Source organism: Argentina anserina, chromosome 6 (genome assembly GCF_933775445.1).
Source record: "Argentina anserina chromosome 6, drPotAnse1.1, whole genome shotgun sequence".
NCBI classification, from domain to species: domain Eukaryota; kingdom Viridiplantae; phylum Streptophyta; class Magnoliopsida; order Rosales; family Rosaceae; genus Argentina; species Argentina anserina.
In genome coordinates, this window is record NC_065877.1 from 4,388,645 (window position 1) to 4,407,763 (window position 19,119).

The 19,119-nt window shown below is 39.0% G+C and overlaps 4 protein-coding genes across 7 annotated transcripts; 3 read left to right on the forward strand and 1 right to left on the reverse strand.

Moving 5' to 3' along the window:
- Positions 1–5,656: 5,656 nt before the first annotated feature.
- Positions 5,657–6,676, forward strand: LOC126799662 (uncharacterized). Its single transcript, XM_050526909.1, has one exon. The coding sequence runs from the start codon at positions 5,789–5,791 to the stop codon at positions 6,404–6,406; it is 618 nt and encodes a 205-aa protein (XP_050382866.1). The 5' UTR covers positions 5,657–5,788; the 3' UTR covers positions 6,407–6,676.
- Positions 6,677–11,799: 5,123 nt separating this feature from the next.
- Positions 11,800–12,408, forward strand: LOC126796703 (uncharacterized). Its single transcript, XM_050523448.1, has one exon. It carries the CDS (start codon positions 11,800–11,802, stop codon positions 12,406–12,408), a length of 609 nt encoding a protein of 202 aa, XP_050379405.1.
- Positions 12,409–13,210: 802 nt separating this feature from the next.
- LOC126799661 (cyclin-dependent protein kinase inhibitor SMR11) lies at positions 13,211–16,314 on the reverse strand. 4 transcript variants are annotated; one of them, XM_050526908.1, is made up of 3 exons: positions 16,093–16,234; positions 14,882–15,623; positions 13,211–14,107 (listed from the first exon to the last, which is right to left on the reverse strand). In XM_050526908.1, exon 2 carries the CDS (start codon positions 15,594–15,596, stop codon positions 14,913–14,915), a length of 684 nt encoding a protein of 227 aa, XP_050382865.1. In that variant the 5' UTR covers positions 15,597–15,623; positions 16,093–16,234; the 3' UTR covers positions 13,211–14,107; positions 14,882–14,912. The 4 variants fall into 4 exon arrangements, with proteins under 4 accessions (XP_050382865.1, XP_050382864.1, XP_050382862.1 ...); XM_050526907.1 differs by having other exon boundaries at positions 13,211–14,250; XM_050526905.1 differs by lacking the exon at positions 13,211–14,107 and adding an exon at positions 16,268–16,314 and having other exon boundaries at positions 14,661–15,623; positions 16,093–16,168.
- Positions 16,315–18,157: 1,843 nt separating this feature from the next.
- LOC126799663 (calcium-binding protein CML42-like) lies at positions 18,158–19,119 on the forward strand. The gene has a single exon (XM_050526910.1). It carries the CDS (start codon positions 18,325–18,327, stop codon positions 18,970–18,972), a length of 648 nt encoding a protein of 215 aa, XP_050382867.1. The 5' UTR covers positions 18,158–18,324; the 3' UTR covers positions 18,973–19,119.

A 19,119-nucleotide genomic window follows, 5' to 3' on the forward strand; every position in this document is an offset into this window, starting at 1 on the left:
AAACTATCGATTCCATGTAAATCTCACAATGATCGACACTTCTTCTCTAGCTGCGCTGAGCTCAAATAATCTCATGGGCGTTTTATGTAGTAAAAGTTGACATAGGGACACGTCTTCTCTATGACAGGAGTGTTTGGAGCTTGTACTGGGTAGATCTTGTAAAGCTTCATATTGTCATAGTAAAATTTAGCTTCCGCATTGTAATAATCCGATTTTTTTTCAGAACGATTATTGGATTGTTTTAAGTTTATAAGTTTGTGAAATTCATTAAACGTGTTTGTGTCGCTTTGTGACGTCGGAAATAGAAAACAGAAACGTTATCGGAACCTCGATTTAGAAAAATGTTACGTTTCCGCAACGTGAGAATCGACTTTTATTCCGTCGCTCGTTTGTGAAAACTTCCTTCAAGAAAGTTCTAGAGCTCGTCGATACGAGTTCGTGGACGCATCACGCGTTCGAATTGGACATTGGACGTGAAAGTTATTAACGTCGGAAGTTAGTTTCCGATTTTAGAAACTAGTATAAAAAGGAAGTTTTTCAGATTAGGGTTTCCATTTTTGGAAACCCCTCTCTCCCCTCTCACCCCGCGCCTCCTTCCTCTCTCTCTCCCCGAGTTCGTTCTCTCCCCCTCTCAGAAAATCGCCGCCGGCGATCTCTCTCCTCAGGCCATCATGGCCTTCACCGCCAGTCTTAGGAGCACCGCACGGCCTACCTCAACAACCCTAGAGCTCGCCGCGCCTTGCCTTGCCGCTGTGAAGCCGCACGACGTCACCAAAGTTTTTGTAATTCCTCCGCCGTGTTCCTCTGCCACCGCAGTGCTCGAGGCGAGCTCGCCACCATCAAATCGAGGTGAGGTTTATCTTAGGATCATTATTGTGGTTGTTGTGATTGTTTTGATATGTTTTGGAGGGAGATCGGAGGAGGAGGGTGGAACACCGCCGCCTTAGGCGGCGCGTGTAGGTGCGTGTGGTAGCCTAGAGGCGGTCTGAGACCGTAGGAGGGTGGAGGAGGAAGAGAGGAAGAGTTTTGGGGCGGTTGTGGCGCGGTCGCCGGAGGTGGCGCGTGAACAGTGATTTCAAAACAGAAATTTTGTAAAATTTATTTTTACGTACGGTGAATGTAAAAAGTAATTTACGCACAATAAATGTAAATTTCTTTTTTGTACGTTAATTATAAATGTAAATTACGTACAATAATTGTAAAAGTAATTTCGGAAGGGTAATTCGGCAATTTTTATTTACTGAGACAGTATGTACAATTGAATAATATGCATACGAACATAAATACGTAAATAGTATGTACTCGTACAAGAATACGTAACTGACATGTATTTGTACATAAAATACGTGAATAGTAAATTCATGAACAGTAATTTCGTAAAACCAGTAATTGCTGGACAGTAAAATATTATTACTGTTTCGGCATTTAAGGTTTACGTAACGATTTTAAATTCTTTTCTTATCTTTTCAAGGTAATCGATAATTCAAGTAAAAGATTTACTTTCGGAATCGTGGAATTACGCTCGAGATTATAAGGTGAGTAAAATCTCACAATGACGAATCTACCCTTGCGGAGATTCAGGAATATACTAAAGTTTAAAGAATGAACTATAATATGTATTTGATATAATGGATTGTATATGTGTATAAATGGTAAATAGGTACATATATATGGTTTGCTATATTATATACTATCGTAATTTCCGTTGTGAATAAGTTCATTTTGGTGTTGAGATTTATATATTGAACATGTGGATTTGATTTGTACAATATAATGTGATGTTTATTGTATGTGGTTTTAACATGGAGTTTGTTAAAACGTTTTTGTCTTCAGACGTGGTTATGTCTTCGGACGTGTTGTTGTCTTCGGACGTGTTTTTGTCTTCGGACGTGTTGGCATGTCAGAACCTAGTCTTGGCCGGGCGAAAGTTACGATACAGTAGAGCTCTAGTTTGTATGCCGGAGTACTGCATAAGAGGTAACAGATGGGTTATCGGCTTATGAGTACCCATAATTTTGATATTGGATAGCAAGTGGTTGTTCAATGTCGGTGGCGTACTACATGAGGAATAACAGAGGTGTACCAGCGCTCATGAGTACCCGTATTATAAATGCATTGGGTAAACAGATGGGTTGTCTAATTTCTCATGAGCATATACATTTTCATTTTATTAGACAACCAGATGGGCCGTCTAATGAGTCATAAGTGCATTTATAATTGATGTTTTGTGGATTTTCGTATATAATTTTATGCGAGTTGTATTTGTTGTTTTACTCATACGAGCTGCAAAGTTTACCGGGTTTGTGTTTACAATCCCGGTGCACCTATTCGATGGTGTAGGAGATAATTCCGCATGTGTGGATTAGCGGAAACCGACGGACCACTCTAAGGACTCGAAGTTGTTTTCATCCTATCTTGTGGTGAGGATTTGTGTGGATTTATGTGAGGATTTTGTGAGAATTTTTACATTTCCATTTGATATAATGTCGAATTATAAATTTGGTTTGTAATAATCAATTAGACTGAGTTGTATTTTGAACTCAGTAATGATCCGCTGTGACCTTAAAATGATTTATTGAGATTGTTTTAGAGTTTTTCATGACTACAAAATTTGAGTTTCATACTCGAAATTTTGGGATCGTGACACAGATACTCGGGGTCCTCCATCCTCCTCCTCCTCACTTCCCTTGTCATATTCCTGGCTTTTGTTACTTCCTCCTTCAACATCTCCATGATTTCCTCCTAGCTTGTTATCGTCATTCAAATCTTCATCCTCCATTAGGGCATCAGTGTACGTCTCCACATCATCCACGCCCCAATCGAATCCACAATGCAGCGGCCCTTGAGGCTCCCGTGGGAAGAAAAATTCCACCTCAGTATTGCGCTCCTTGTCCTCTTCGTTCTTCGGATTCATTATATATGGCATACAGTACTTGAACTTCTTCAGACGCTCCTCCTTCATCTGCTTCAAGCTAGCCTTCCTCTGCGTGCATCCCAGAACGAAAATCGGAGGCAAATTTGAACTATCCAGAGGAATGTAGGGCATCCAGTCCATATTCATATGCTTCATATGAACGATCTGATCCTCCTCTTCTCTCAGGACCCCATGAATCCCGATCTCCATAGAAGGCGGACGAGGCCCCACGACCGCCGTCAGTTTGGGAATCAGCACTGGCTGCGACGCCGACGAAGTCTCTGTAGCGGCGAAGATGTAAACTTTGTTGTTGGCCCCAATCTCGTAAAACTTTCCCCCTCTTCAAATTCCTTCTCGAGATTCCTGAACTTCCAGTTGTACTGGTAGACCGAGTCCAACTGATCTCACTCGGTCCCTACAGGGAATGCCGCCTTCCATAGATTTTGGAGGTTGCGCTGCTCCTCTACGTACTGAGTGATGGGTGGAGGCGAGAAGACTCATACTTGAAGTAGGGTTTCTCTCGATGTAACATTTATTCGTATAATAGAGGTTTTTTATTATTGTTTCCTATGGACGTAGGCATTTTGCGGAACCACGTTAAATCCCGATGTTTTCTATCATTTTTATTTTCCGCTTATGGTTGTGAGTTAGTTTCGATTTTACAGTTCATTCTTCTGCATTCCCTAACACTAAGACTCCTCCGGCTACTGCTACGAGGCCTTGACGCGCTTGGTGCGTGTGGCCTCATCCTTTGCTTCCGGCCGGACCTTTCTCTTGGATCCTTTGCTCATTGTTTTTTTGGACTCGAGAGATAAAAGACAGAATGGTTGCCCTAGAATTTAACTGATCGACTCAGTTCGCGTGAAGGCGAAGCAAATATACAAAGACGAGGTAAAAGACCGAACGCGTGAAAACGAAGCTAAATTATTTCGATACTTTGTTGGAGAGTTGAGCAAAGCTAAACGTTACAAATTCAGAAGTCCCCTGTACATCGGTCACCGTTTAATTTATGGACTACAACAAGTTACCTAGCAAGACTCAAGAAACTACTTCCTTTTCCTAATAGGATAACATTTGTAAACGTTACAAATTCAGAATCCCCCTGTACATCGGTCACCGTTTAATTTGTGGACCACAACAAGTTACCTAGCTAGACTCAAGAAACTACTTCCTTTTCCTTATAGGATAACAAGACTACAACAAGATATATATCAAGTCAACAAATTAAGAAGAACTCAAGAATGCTCAATTTGGCAGCGATGTTCGGTAGAAAAAGGCGCCGAAGTCCCAAACCGCTGGCAACCGGTGAAGATAAAAATAAGCGTACGGGAAGCAGCATGGTCGGAGGTAGACCTCAACGAGATAGCAAGGGCAGAGGATCAAACGATTCACATGGTAGGGGTGCTGGAAGACCAAATAACACTTCTGCTCGTAGGTCGTTGGAAAAAAGCACAGAGTCTGAAGAATTGGAGATTGCCCCTTCCCCTCCCCATGATGGTGCTGCAAGTCCTGTTCAATTCTTCAAAGTTATTTGGGGTGATCCTAAAGAACGTGAGTACGAACCAAGTAGTTTGGCTAACGTGGAAATAGAATCAACGGACAACACAGTTGATGAGCCTTCTTTATGTGCCAGTGATCTCGAGGTGGATAATGGTGGATCAGCTTATCAGAACCTGTGTGAAGTCTTGTGCGAAGTTTTTCCCTTTGACCGTAGACCACAGGAAGAGAAGGCGTACCGTTCAAGCCCTAAGTGGATCCCGTTTGATAGTAGATTTGAATTAACATCGAGCAATCCTCGTCGTATCCCCAACAGCATCTGCTAGGATTTCGGGTGGTGGTGTCCTTGGTTTTTGCTTTGGCCTGACGGGGACTAGTGTTGGATTTTGATTTTAATAACCCGATTGTTGTTGTACGAAATTCACATACATACTGGGTGGATATATGACATGTGAACTTTTGGTTAATGCAATAGAATTCCATTGTCTTAATTAAGTTATGTTTGTTACATTGGTTTAAGTTATACTCAAGAAACTACGTTTTTCTTTTAGGATAACAAGTTACATAGCACATCAAAATTTACTTTGTTCCTTTGATCCATTCGTTGATCGATCCCTTCCTCCCCTTTCCTTTTTTTTTTTTTTAATTTTGTTTTGGTTATGTTGTTCTTGTTTGATGATGTTTTGTATGGTTTTCCATGTTGTTAAGCTGTTGTTCTTTCAAGAGGCTGGTTTGGTTGAAGTTCAAGCTTTCTCCGGCGGATCTGGTGACGTCTCTGTGTCACCTCAGGGGATGTTTCTGTGTACACCCTCTCATGGTGGATCTGCATGTTGATCAAACCTTGTTAAGATCTTTGAGCTTGTTTGTATTTGTACTTGTTGTTATGCTTTGAACCAAAACGGATCCTGTTTGTGGTTGTACTTTTGTGTGGAAAAAAAAAACATTTTATCAGTTTTATGTGCAATTAGAGTTTCTAAGCTGATCCTTGTGCTAGATATATAGCATATACTGCCATTATTGCATGCATGGTACTCTAGTCTCTAGCTAAGCTATCATGTTTACTTGTTCATAACGAAACCATAGGTCCACAAGGAAGAAAACAAATCGCAAAGTTAATTGTCATAACCATTTTCAAATCTTGAACATGTATGAGCTCGATGGCCTAACCACATAACTTAACAAGAAGATTATGGTCGCTCTCTAGGATAGGGTGTGGTAAACATGAAAATGATCAACGGAAAACAGATGAAGTCGGTCAAGAAATGAAGCGTCCGGCCTCCTACGCCAAATCTTCACTACATCTTTATAAAGGGCATGTAGAGCTGTAGACATCCAAAACCTTTGTGCTCGATCAAGTCTAGTGAGCTAGAAAGCGTCATGACAACCTATGGTGGTGGTGGTGGCGGTAGCTCTGAGCCTCCTCGCTCCCGGAAGCGCAGAAACATCTGCCTTTGGTCGATCGCCGGCGTTGTCGTGACCGTTCTCATTCTGGTCATACTCTGGTTGACTGTGTTCAAAGCCAAGGACCCGAAAATGACGGTGAATTCGGTCGTTTTGAGGAGCCTGCAGGCGGGCTTTGACATCAACAAAGCCACCGTCGACGTGAATATCACTATCGATGTGGACGCGACGGTGAAGAACCCGAACAAGGTGGGAATGAAGTACCACAACAGCACGGCATCATTGAACTACAGGGGTGTGATGGTGGGCGAGGTCCCCATTGGAGCCGGAGAGATTTCCGCCGGTGAGACCATGCCCATGGGTGTTACCCTAACCGTTATGGTAGACCGGTTTCTGGGGAAAACATCGGAGCTTTTACCAGATGTGGCCGCCGGTTTGATCCCGTTTAACACTGTCACCAAAATTTCCGGCAAAGTCACAATCTTGGGTATCTTTAAGATTCATGTAACCTCCACCTCCTCATGCGATTTCAATGTCTATGTCGGAAGCAAAACTGTCGGAGACCAAAAGTGTAAGCACAAGACCAAATTATAAACCTTCTTCATGCTCTCTGGGTTTTATATACGCTTGTCTTCTTGTGCTAGCTATTTGACTGAAGTACCCATCAGGCCCATTCAGGCCATCACCAGTCACTAGTTCTAACTTTCATGTTCTTTTGATTTTGAATCCCTTCATCTTGATTTATTTGTAGAAAAATTGGTATAAGGCAGATAGGCTAAGTAGATTCCTTGCTGATTATTTCAGCAGTGGCCTGTTTCTGTAAACTAATAATCCGTGTATTGAGCAATAATGTTGATTCTATGAGACAGTTGATGTTATATCATATATACATGGTCTATGTTAATTGAATTGAGAGTTTGAAACTGTCAATGAAATTGTTTACTAATCTACCCTACTGTGTTTGTGAATGGTATACATCAATTGAACGTACAAGGCTGCAGAATTATCTTCGGTTCTCAAACTGGATTTTTGTAGATCAAGTAAATGAAAAAGATCGAGTAACCTGTGTCCCTGTCAATTTCTCCAATATAATTTGCATAATTGTTCATCTATGCCAAATTGCCAATGTTGAGGTTAATGAAGAAGATAACTGCTGTCCAGCTTTATTAGTTGGATTTTTAGTGAGCAAATTAGAGATAAGTCCAATAATGGAGACACCCTTTAAAATTAGATCCACACATATAATCTTTTTTAATCTACACTCAATGTGAACCATAGATTGCCTATGTTGCCATTTTAACATGAGTACACAAATCTTCCTTAATTATAGTTGCTGATTGTAATTCAAATTCATCTTCCTTCCCATAATTGATTACTCTATTAAATTCAAGTTATTACTCTATATATGTCAAAAATATTCTCATTGAGTCATTTCAATAGTATCCTTTTTTTATATATAAAATCCAATTATGGCTTCAAAATCTGGAGAGAAGATGTATGTCTAGGCAAATATGCATACCATACTTCTTACTTGTGCTTATGAAGAACATTTGAGTTTTAAAAGAAAATAATAGGGTATGTGATTAGATCAAGAAATTCGCAAATTATTTTTAGTGATTTTGTTTTCACTTCTAGATTTACATTTGGTGTTTGTCTACTTACACTAAAAATGTCTACTTGTAAGGTATGTCTTTTGTTCTTTGATTTCTTTCTTCTACCACATTCGTAGTTTTACCTACAAATATAGCTAATATATATGTAATTGAGGTTCGAGTTTAACCTAAATGTAAGGTGTTATCTTCTTCAATTATAGGTATAACATAGTAAGTAACCGAACAAAGAGAGAAAAAATCTATTATTCAGGTGTCTTACAAAAAAAAGTCTGATAATTAGGTACCTTAATGAATAGTCATTTTATAAAGACTTTCAAGCTAATGTACATAGTTAACTATACCTAAGAAATAGGTTGATGAGAAAAATAATCCTAATATATAGGTAAAGAAAAAGTAAAAATCAAATCAACTTTTACTTGGGCAAATAAGATTAAACATTACCTCTAAAATAGAAAGTTTAGATTATCTTAAAAATAAAATTTATTAAAATATTTCAATTAGGAAAACTACATCAATATGACCATCATGATAAATTTAATAAAAATTACAAATAAAAAAGGACCAATTGAAAAATGGGAAAGATCTACAATTAAGGTATTTAATTATCACGTTATTTTTGGTAATTAGCTTATAGTTAACAGATTTAAATTGTGGCCATTTATGTAATTTTTCTTAAAATAAAACCTAATAGTTTGGACTAATTGTCAAAATTGTGGGAGTGGGTTTAGATTAGAATGGGGTTAGAAAATTGGGTGTACAATGAAATACCCCATTTTTAGTTGATGGGAATTTTTACTTTCATCAAAGAAGAACCTCTCCGTCAACACACAACATAAATTTCACGTCCAAATCGTTCTGAAGCTTGGTCAGTATACCATTCTGGCATTCTCTATTTCACGTTTTTTTTTGTGTAGATATCATATGGCTGCTACTAATTGATTGACTTATAGCAGTTATAAGTCAGCACTAGCCTTTTAGTTTCTATGTCTTTTATCCTTAGTAAGATTAGGAATTGTCTGAGGAATTGTCTTTTATCCTCTTTTATCCTTCTCTGTTTCAGTTCTTTGTAACAACAAAAAAAAGCTAAAGAGAATTAATATCATCATACATAAGAACCGTATTCTCCATATCTTGTGCAAGATCATACTTCTTCATGTTCACTGCCTAATTGACCTGATTTTTTTAATTTCCTTCAAGACGGCTTTATTTTTTTGCTTCACGCTGAAATTCTCTTATAATTCTACAGAATTCAAGTCATGGTGTATTATAACCAATGTTTTCAGATGCTAAAGCGAAGGCGAAGGCGACATGATCAAGCCTCATAAGGCGAGAGCATCAGCGTGCAAAGGCGATTTAAGACGATCTTCTTTCCAACAAACATTAATTTAATATAATACATTTTCAAATAATATGAATATCCTTCAAAATATATGAATATGTCATTATAAGCATAGTATTCATCCAAAATAAGATTCTAATCAAATTATAGAATTAATATATAGAGTCATACTAAATTAAATGCAAGAGCTACACTTAAATGCGTTCAATCTTCTTGTTCAATCTTCATCGTTATATCCACTCACAGCCACAAGCTAGGGCACGCAAGGTCAGTGGCTTTGCTTTCATGTAAACATTTTGCACTGAATAACTTTTATTTGTCACTATATATGAGAGTTGAGAAGTAAATCAGTTTGATTATTCGTGCTACTGATCCTAGTAAACTAGTATTACGTAACATTATTCAGTAGCAACTTGCCAATGAAGTGATTATGCAGGCTCCCCAAGTAAAGATGATCCTCAAATTCTTTAGCCGATGTCACAAACGACATTACACTTCTGTTAGGATCCTGAAGCTTCTTAATTATCTTGCCATCAGCTCCCACATTCACTACCATCGCGTTCTTATGTACTCCATTGACTAGTTCTACTAATTTTTCGGATGCAGCTATCAAGTGCTTTGCTACTCTGGTGCTGTGAATAAGTCAATAAACTCCAGCCCTTCTGATATAGTCAAACTGATTTGGATACTCCACAGCGGAATTGTAGAAATTTCCTGTTGATGTTTTGGTTGAATCAGAGGATGCCAAAACGACGTCGTTTTGGCCCCCAGAATTATTTTTTTTGCATCGTCTTCTTCACGTCGCTCCGGTGGTCGTCTTTCCATCGCCTCGTCTGAGTTTGAACCTGCGGGGCTTTTCTCCATCGCTCCGCCCGAAGACGCGCACCGGCGACGCCTCAGCGTCGCATCTGAAAACATTGATTATAACTCGTATGCCAATAACTGAAGGAGGAGAATATGAAGAAGGTAGGGAAGACATGAGAGACATATTAGCAGTTAAAGTGTTCGAATGTGGAGCTGTTACTGAGAGATGATTATGTAAAAAACAGAAAACAATATGGTACATTTCGTTTGGTAAAAACCAATATGGTTCAGGATTTTCCTTGAGAAGAAAATAGATATGGTCATAACTCATAAGTATGTAACTTTTCTAGTCCTTGAAAGCAGATCGAAGATGTCCATGTCAAGTACTTGCTTCGAAATTAAGATGGATGATTAAAACGTATCAGAATTCAGAGGTGAAGAATTAATAATGCTCGACCACAAGCAGCGCCCGGCCGCCACCTCTCCCAAGTAGATTAAAACGCATTCTGTTGTGTAATGAAAAACCACGTTGTTCGTTCAGGCTCTTGCTGTGGATTTGTGTTCAACAAATGAAGAGAAAGAGCTAATGATCGAAATAGCTAGTGAGATATATACTCCTGATGTATGCAAAGCGAGACTTAGAACTATGTTGCCAGTCCCAAAACCAATGTCATTAGTACTCGTTTTAACTTTTAATACGTTAAAGATACAGCCATACGTACTGGAGATCCTGAGGGAGATTTTAGCATTGTGAATAAATCACCTACTAGTTGCCTTTTGGCTGCTTCTTATTGTGCGGGAATTTTTGTTTGAAGGAAAGAAGTGAACATTTGGGTATGACAGTTTTGGCTTTTGGGGTATTGATAAAGTTTTTTTGTCAATACAAATTGGTTTTTCATTTCATAGTATCTTCCGATTTTTGTTGATAGGAATAAGTTTGTTTTGCTCACCACCTCTAGTCATCAATTTTTGTTTGATAAGTTTAAGTTTGTTTTGCTCACCGGCCACCTCTTGTTATTTACCATATCATCTTCCAAAATATCATGTTTCTTCAAGAAATTGTGCTATTGATGCCTTAAGTTCTTGAAGAATTTTGTTGTCAAATGTTCATGAAGGATTTATGAGCGTCAACGACGGTGCTAAGTGCTAATGTACATTCAAATATTTGCAAATTCATTCAAATCTGTTAACGAATAACGACGGTGCCGAGTTGTGTTTTGAACTAGATTGTTGATGAGTCGATGATTCTTGAAATAAGACACCAAATTATTACAAAATGTTCGACGAATTGTTTGAAAGAGATCTTTGCATAGCCGTGTCGTGCAGAATCTCTTCCGACTTCGTCACAAACAATCCAACATTTGGCAAGTCATTATGAAACGGCGGCCGCGTCTCTTTCTATCAAAGTTTGTGGAAGTATGTGAACCGTGAATCTGGGCTCACATGCATTCGTGCTCCCAATATAGCAAATACTAAAACCCCACAAGACTCTTCTTCTACTTTGCTTTGTGCCAAACCCCATAACGCAATGTGCATGCCATGCATTCGCTGCTCCATTCATGCATTGGCACATGAACATGGCGCACAACCTCCCTTTACTCCTCTCCCCTTTATTCTCGCCTTGAAATTCTTTAATCACCCCCATTACGAATAATCCTAATTCCGTTCTTAGTTTTTAAATAAAAATGTCATTCGAGCAAATCGGTAGTTACACACCGTGTATACAAAAATTTCAAAACTAAACAGGTCTTCATCACTGAAAATGCGTTCGATTTGAGTGTTCTTATCGGTCAAGGAAAATTTCAACACCGAAATGTATCTGTTCCTAGCTAGGCTAATACTATAGAAGACTTCATGTGGATGTGAAGCTTAGACACAAACCCTAAAATAAGAAATCGGTTTTCTTGCTTCAAAAAATAGCAAAGCTGAGGTAGTTGTCAGTTTGGAAATGAGGTTAGCTGGTCATTTAAGTGAGCAATAAATCACCATATGTTTTATTTAGATCCCCCGACTACTCTGAAAAACTTGGTTCTATTTGAAGTCTCGAACTTGGTTGTCATTCTTCTATCCTAGCCCTCACAAAGAGAAAATTCTAGTATTATACATCCCACGTCCGATCACTCTTGTCTTTTCTCAGAAAGAAAAAAACAAAGCATCACTCTTTTCTCCTTCACTGTCTTCATCCTCTCTGCTTTCTCAGGTCTCAAAGCTCAAACATTGATCGACCGACCATGACAGAAAATCCAACAGAAAACAAACCCAACAAGCGAAAGCGCCCATGTCTGATCGCCATAGGAGTTGTACTGTCTTTGATCTTCATAATCTTCATTATCTGCCTCGTACTAGCCTTAACGGTTTTCAAGCCCAAACAGCCGAGGACCTCGCTCGTCTCCGCTACCGTCGACGGCGTCACTCCACGTGTCTCATTCCCGGCGATCAAGATCAGCCTCAACATCACAGTTGATCTTGTTATTCTAATAGAGAACCCGAACCACGCTAGCTTCAAGCATGGGACAGGGAAGAGTTTACTGTTGTACAAAGGAGTTCAGGTTGGAGATGTTGATCTTTACCCCGGTGAGATTCCGGCGAGGGGTAATGGTACGATGCAGGCGAAGCTGACTATGCAGGCGGATCGACTGACGTCGAATATGAACAATTTGGTTAGTGATGCATTGAGTGGTGAATTTGTCGTTGAAATAAGTTCGAGGATTCCAGGGAGGATTAATTTCTTGGGATTCATTAAGAAGCATGTTGTTGCTGTATCTGACTGTGAATTGACTGTTGGTGTTCCTTCATTCAAGGTCAAGAATCAAGTTTGCAAAAACAAGACCAAGTTTTGAGAACAGTTTGAGTTTCATCGAGAGCTAAACATTGCTTGGTTCTGAGGGTAATGGGAAAGGTGCATTGTAAAGTGCCTTCTGTGTTTGCAGAAGAAGAATATGAAAGGTAGCCTGTGCTAGTAGCAAATATAGATTTATAGGTGAAGGAGCGAACTTTCACTGGTTGCAGTGATGATATTTCGACCATAGCATAGAGTTGTGATCGATTAGTTATTTTTGAAGGCTTCCTCTTTATCGTTCTTTGTTTTCTGTATATGAGAGTGAAGCAGATACAGAGTTAGATCCATGGAAAGAATAGAATAGATGGAAGTTGGAATAAAGAGTCCAAACAGGACAAGTCATTGTTCTTACTATGTTATCATCTTGATTTTCTGCTCAAAATCTTGACTTTGTCTTCCAGTACCTAATTAGCTTCGTATACAGGCTGTTGTGTTTGTAAGCAAATGTGATATCACCAGGCATATGCCAACATGTGACAGACATCACCATCCACCAAAGTCATTAAACACCCGTGAAGTTTTGCTCACATTCTGAGAAGCTTATGTTATGAAATCAGTTGTCTACTAATTTAAAAACCAGATACTGAGGTGGAATAAAAGCAATGAAGTAGTATCTTGCATTCTGGTTTGATGTTCAGTTCTAAAATACTAAATCAAAACTTAGATATAGTACAAACCATAATGATCGATAAACTATTAGATTAAGCTGCAAGCATGATAAATTATAGGGTGTGCCAAATCATGAATGTGGTCACAGCTGCAAAGCAGCCCCAAACTCATCCAATGAAAGCAAATTATATCAGTTCAATAATTTTTTTTTTCATTCCCGGATTCAAGGCCACCAATTAAATAAAGTGTAGTGTTGCGTATTTAGTTCAAGAAATTCAAGAACTGATTAACAAAATACAATTATTGAAGTAATCACAAGTTCATACCAATAAATAGGAGATCAAAGAAAATAAGAAAATAATCTTTGGTGAAGACTAGACTGAAGCTTGGAGTGCTATGTTACCCCGTGCAAGTAAATTTTTTCCATCAAAGTCACATAACTTTCAAGACTTCTGGTGCCTTGTTCAGCTTCAACCATATTGTCATAATCCTTCAGGATATAAAGCTCTGGATGATAGCTGAAGATTTTGGCATCGATCCCACTCACATCATATTCATGACAGCAGATCTTAAAAGACTGCAGGTTTTCTCTCAAAGTTATTGAAAACTCTGCCACGCTCCCATTCATCAAAAGTAACATTTGTCAGCCTTCCAAACTCCTACGGAACTCAAACAAATCGATGCTTGTGGTGTAATCCTATCAAACCCAGTAGCCAGTGGCATACCAGTCAAATAGATACAGAGCCTGGCATTGATCATTGATGTCATCATTTTAAGGAAGTCTTGAGCCTGTGCAAACTCCTCGTCCTGTATATTTCTGAAGCAAATCAAGTTGCAGAAAACAAAATCTACCATGTATTTGAGCACTGCCATCATCCTTGTCTGGTTGCAAGTCTGCAATAACCCACCAAGCTTAGAGGGAAACAATGCTGCAAATGACATAAGTTGAGAAACTTTGAGCAGCAACATTGGTGCTGGTCAGTAATCGGGTGTGCAGTGCAACGAAAAAGATGGCATCAACCATGTTTAACAAGCCTTAGGCAACCACCGGATGCAACAGACTGATCCACATGGGAGGCACATGCAAAAATCTGATACAAAAAAAATTCTTTACTTTGATTTCTCTTCAGAATATTTCTCAAGACACATACCACCTTCAATAACAAGGCACACATGACAGAATCTGATAGAAGCCAAGAAACTCATCAACACCCAAAACATTTCTATTCACAACCTGAGAAGTTTATGTAAGGGTGTGCGAGTCATAAATAAATAAAAATTAACAAAACAAAAGGCCTAGTGATGAGAGCAATCAGCTTCTGTGCTTCAGTTTCACAACCATAATCCACACAATACTGAGGTCTACATGCAAACATATACGAACTATACATCCTTTCTCCAAATATACAAACTTTACATCAGAAAGTTACGAGCAAATGCTCCAAGGAACTGCCAGAGCTGAACTTTAACTACAGTTATTCTCATAATTAAAATTAAAAAGCAGAAGGAAAAAAAAATCCAAAGCCATTCGATATCATCCACAGCTCTTTAAAATATATATATCGGTTTCTATTTCAACACAAAAGACTTTCTACAAGATGCCATACTCTTAGAAAAACATGGAGAGACCAACAGCATCAATACTAGTAGCAACTAATTATAAATATTACTTTTAAGAAGAGATACAACCGCTAGAGTTGCTGCCAATGCTGAAACTTAATTGAAGCCTACTTTTCTTAGCTGAAGCACACTAATATCATCAACTACTATACAATGCTAGCACTACTGTATGATCTTCGTCAGAGAGAGAGAGAGAGAGAGAGAGAGAGAGATTAGCAAAAGATGCAGCTGTAGGAAAGAAGTACCCGCACTTCAGCATGTTACGGCATTAATCAATTAAAATTCGAGCTTTCTGATAAGGCCCAAATCAATCTTCCTTGATTTCCCTACGGGCCTCAAGGGAGCACCAGGACAGGATTCAGCAATCCCATTTAATCGAGTTCCTGGAGGTGTGATGCAGTCATCCCCACAGTCCCAATCCTTCCTTGCACGTTCACCAAGTACGTTGAGAGTCAGATCAGATACAATAGCTTCCAACAAATTTTCATACACCGCTTCAAACATTTCTTCATCAGAAAGGGACTCCACACAGTTGGAAGAAATCTCATCATCCGAACTTTGTATTGGAGAATCAAAACTCAGCTGACGAGCAATAATACTCCTAGACTTGCTGACATACTTCTTACAGAGTGGTGCCATGGCCAGCTTTTCCGGACCAGGGGCAAAGGGATCAAAAACTCCATCCTCCGGTGTCCTGGGGCTGCCACTGCTATCATCAGAGAGACCACAAGGGTCATCCCCATCTCTGTTGGACTTGACAGTCAAAACAGGCGGTTTCTTCAAAAAAGTTAGTTGGGAGTCCCCATTCTCTCTGTCAGCTTCAGGAGTAATCGGCCCTAATACCGCTTGTGGCTCAGCAGCATCCTTTTGCAGCTCCCCAGCCTTGTCCAAATTTTCACAAGGTTTCGGAGACTGTTCTTTGAATTCCAAAATATCATTGGTACAACCTCCAGAACCCATCAATTCAATAAAGGGATATCACAGCAGCTGAAAAATTGAATCTTCATCAGTAACATTGAAATTTGGCAGAAAATTCATTCTCTTATCTAAATTCAAAACAGAAATCCAATTTAGATAACACCCATGTCAAAACTAACATAAAATTTTGGAAATAAAGGTAAACATAAGAAGTAATGGACGAAAGAAAATAAGGAATCTAAACAGAGAAGCCATAGCCCAGAAGATAAAATCGATTCTGAATACAAAATGAAAATAAAAGATTCAACCTTATGAAAAAAATCCACATAAATATTCAATCTTTTTTCTCAGCCAAATGGTATAGACAAACCCGGAAATGGAACCATAGATAAAATAATTCATGAATAGGGTAAAATCAATATTCAATAAATGAGAAAGAACAATCCCACAGCCACAAAGCTTGACTCAGACCCATAAAACTTCTCCATTTCCAATCATTTATGAATTAAAACATAGCTGAAACAGAGAAACAAATTACCTGAATGAGAGAGCAGAGTTCAAGAAGAACAAGAACAGTCCAAGAAATCGAAGCAACAAAAGGTGAAGACTACAAACTGCAAAAAGGGTACAAAAGGCGTGTTAGTTAACTGTGAAATCTGAAAGAGAAAGACGGGTTCTTGTTGAACTAGAGAACCAAACAACGCAGAACTCACTGTTGTGTTCTTGCTTTCCAGTTCGCACCGTCGCTCGTGTGCGCTCTGCAACTTTTTCACACCAAAAAACAAAATAACTTATTTATACCACCTCGACCAATCAAGATCCGGATTCCGGGCCCACTACCTAGGCAACTCACTCCCCTAATTTTAATAAAACTAAAATAAATGAATAATAATTAACACAATATTAGCCAAACATGGAGCAAAATTTATTCCTTGCTATTTTCGTTTCATGAATTTGTTATCTTCCTGCCATGTATTGATTAAGATTCTTCTCTCTATGCTACTGCTCATAACTCATGATGTAGTCAAAGATGTAATATGAAAATTTGAGTTGGAACCTACATGATTTTACCATACACGGATTTTGTCAATTTTGACGGAAACATATGACGGGAGAATTTATTCCCTCCAAAATATAGTTCCCTCCATTTTTTACCCGCCAATATCATGTATGGAAAAGGTTTTATGCATTTTCCATAGGAGGATGATATTTCCTAATATTAGTTCTAATTACATGTGATATGGATAAGGACATAATTTGTGGTTTTTCCTGCCCTACCAAAAGTAGATTTATAAGATCTTATCTTGAAATACCACTCATTAAGTTTGTTCTTATCTTGATGATTATACAATTGAAGTTCTGATTATCCAAAAAAATAAAATACAATTGAAGTTCTGGGGCCTTGGCTTCAGAAATGTAAATGCTGCTTTTATGTGAATAATTAGTCTCCTTACCTCTCCTATGGACTGTTTGTACTCTAAAACAGCACCTTACCTTTTGTTAATGGTCTAATGGCTGCATGTTGCCTAGCTAGCCCATCAACATTTTTTTCGTGTAATAAAATTTTGGAATCCAATGTGTTTTTTATTTGGACATGATTTTGGAATCCAATGTGTTTGGAGTATATTCTTCTTTTTCTTTCTTCATGGCAATGATATACAGTATTTTAGGTGAGAAATTTCACACCAAAGACTTGAAGACAATTAACCATCACACAACTCTTCAATGCTTCTAGTTGCAATCTTGCAAATGAAACAGATACAATCAACCAATTATAGTATATATTGACTTCTGAATCTCTCATATTAAAATTTAATGGTCAGAAGTTAGACTTTTACACATGTAATTCCATACGTATGAGTATGAAAATGACTGTTTCTAATCTCTTTTGGTTCACTAATAATATGTGCAGCACCGCAAATATGTGATTAAAAATCGTGACACATAATAGATATTCAAACTCAAAGTAAAGTATCAACTTGTGGTATGTGGCTTTTGAAGAAGTCACTAGGAATACTTCTCGAATATCTTGCTCTAAGAAAAGTACTGACATTCACATCGAATCACGTTTGAATGGTACTGAAGAGACTTTCTGCTCTGGTCTAGTACCACTCTGGTCCAACGCTGTCAATCGTCACCCCTCTCCATATATTTAACCTTAATTACTGATTTAAAACAGTAATTAACGATTTCAACCGTTAATTGGATCTATATGGACGAATGAATTGATGACACCTGTCTCGGACCATTCCAAAATACTTCGGTACTGAATGGGGAGAACATGATACGTAGCCAATGGTACAAGGAAATGATTTGTCCCAACTCACATCAGTCACATGGACTAATACATGAGACTCGGATCGCGTATACATCATATACATCATAAAGAAATATGTGTAGCACTCACGATCGATTCGACTTAGTCGGGCTATTCTAGATCTCATATCTTTGAAAAGTCAACAACGGACGACGTCAATATTCCTCTAATCTCATGTATTGTTGTATACTTTGTCACGCTTGTGTTTTACATGTAGAGGTTGTTACTGTAAAATATAGCTCTACGCCTCTACCCATCTGGAATAACAAGAAAGAGTCCAAAACAAACTATAACAGTAAAATTAATCAAGCTTGCATAGCCCGCCAAACGCGCCCAATCCCTTATATTATAGTAGCCATAATCGTCCATCCTGATAGAATCATCATCATTCCATTCGTTCGTTCTCTTCTCTCTGAATCCGCTGCTGCTTTCCTCAGCCCTAGCTTGATCGCCATGGAAGCAGCAGCGCCTTCTTCAGCAGGAACGTCCAGTAGTAAGCGCACCCTCACCAAGAGGCCCTCAGCCTCTTCCTCCTTTCGTCTCCGCAGCCCGAGTCTTAATTCTCTCCGCCTCCTCCGCATATTTGACATTTTCGACAAGAACTCCGATGGCTTGGTCAGCGTCTACGAGATCAACCAGGCCCTGGGACTACTCGGTCTGGACGTCGAAGTTTCCGAGCTGGAATCCATCATCCGGACCTTCATCCAGCCCGGAAACGAAGGCCTCACGTATGACGACTTCGTAGGGCTCCACCAGTCCCTTTACGATACATTCTTCTTCGACGGTGATAACCTAGGAAATGCTGTGGAAGAGGCAGCGGCCTTGGTGGTGGCTGTCCGGGACGAGGAGGAGGCGAAGAAGTTATTGCAGGAGGAGTCGGATCTAAGGGAGGCGTTCAAGGTGTTTGATGAAGACGGTGATGGGTTCATATCGGCAAAGGAGCTGCAGACGGTGCTTGGGAAGCTAGGGTTTCCGGAAGGCAATGAGATTGATAGAGTAGAGAGGATGATTACTTCCGTTGACCGGAACCACGACGGCCTCGTTGACTTGTTCGAATTTAAGGACATGATGCGCAGTACTGTTCTTGTTCCTTCTTCTTGAATCTAGTTGTTAATTTTCTAAATCATATTCATTTCCGTTCCACACTGTTGTGCATGTCATTTTTCGATCTTTTTCTCTTAGTGACAGCGTGTGAATGTTAATTGTCAATTTGTAATCAAATAAGGAAAGTAATTCTTCGTTTCTCTA

Excerpts from the sequence above, each read along its gene's own strand:
- LOC126796703 (XM_050523448.1), top strand. The coding sequence starts at position 11,800 with ATGACAGAAAATCCAACAGAAAACAAACCCAACAAGCGAAAGCGCCCA.
- LOC126799662 (XM_050526909.1), top strand. The coding sequence starts at position 5,789 with ATGACAACCTATGGTGGTGGTGGTGGCGGTAGCTCTGAGCCTCCTCGC.
- LOC126799661 (XM_050526908.1), bottom strand. The coding sequence starts at position 15,596 with ATGGGTTCTGGAGGTTGTACCAATGATATTTTGGAATTCAAAGAACAG.
- LOC126799663 (XM_050526910.1), top strand. The coding sequence starts at position 18,325 with ATGGAAGCAGCAGCGCCTTCTTCAGCAGGAACGTCCAGTAGTAAGCGC.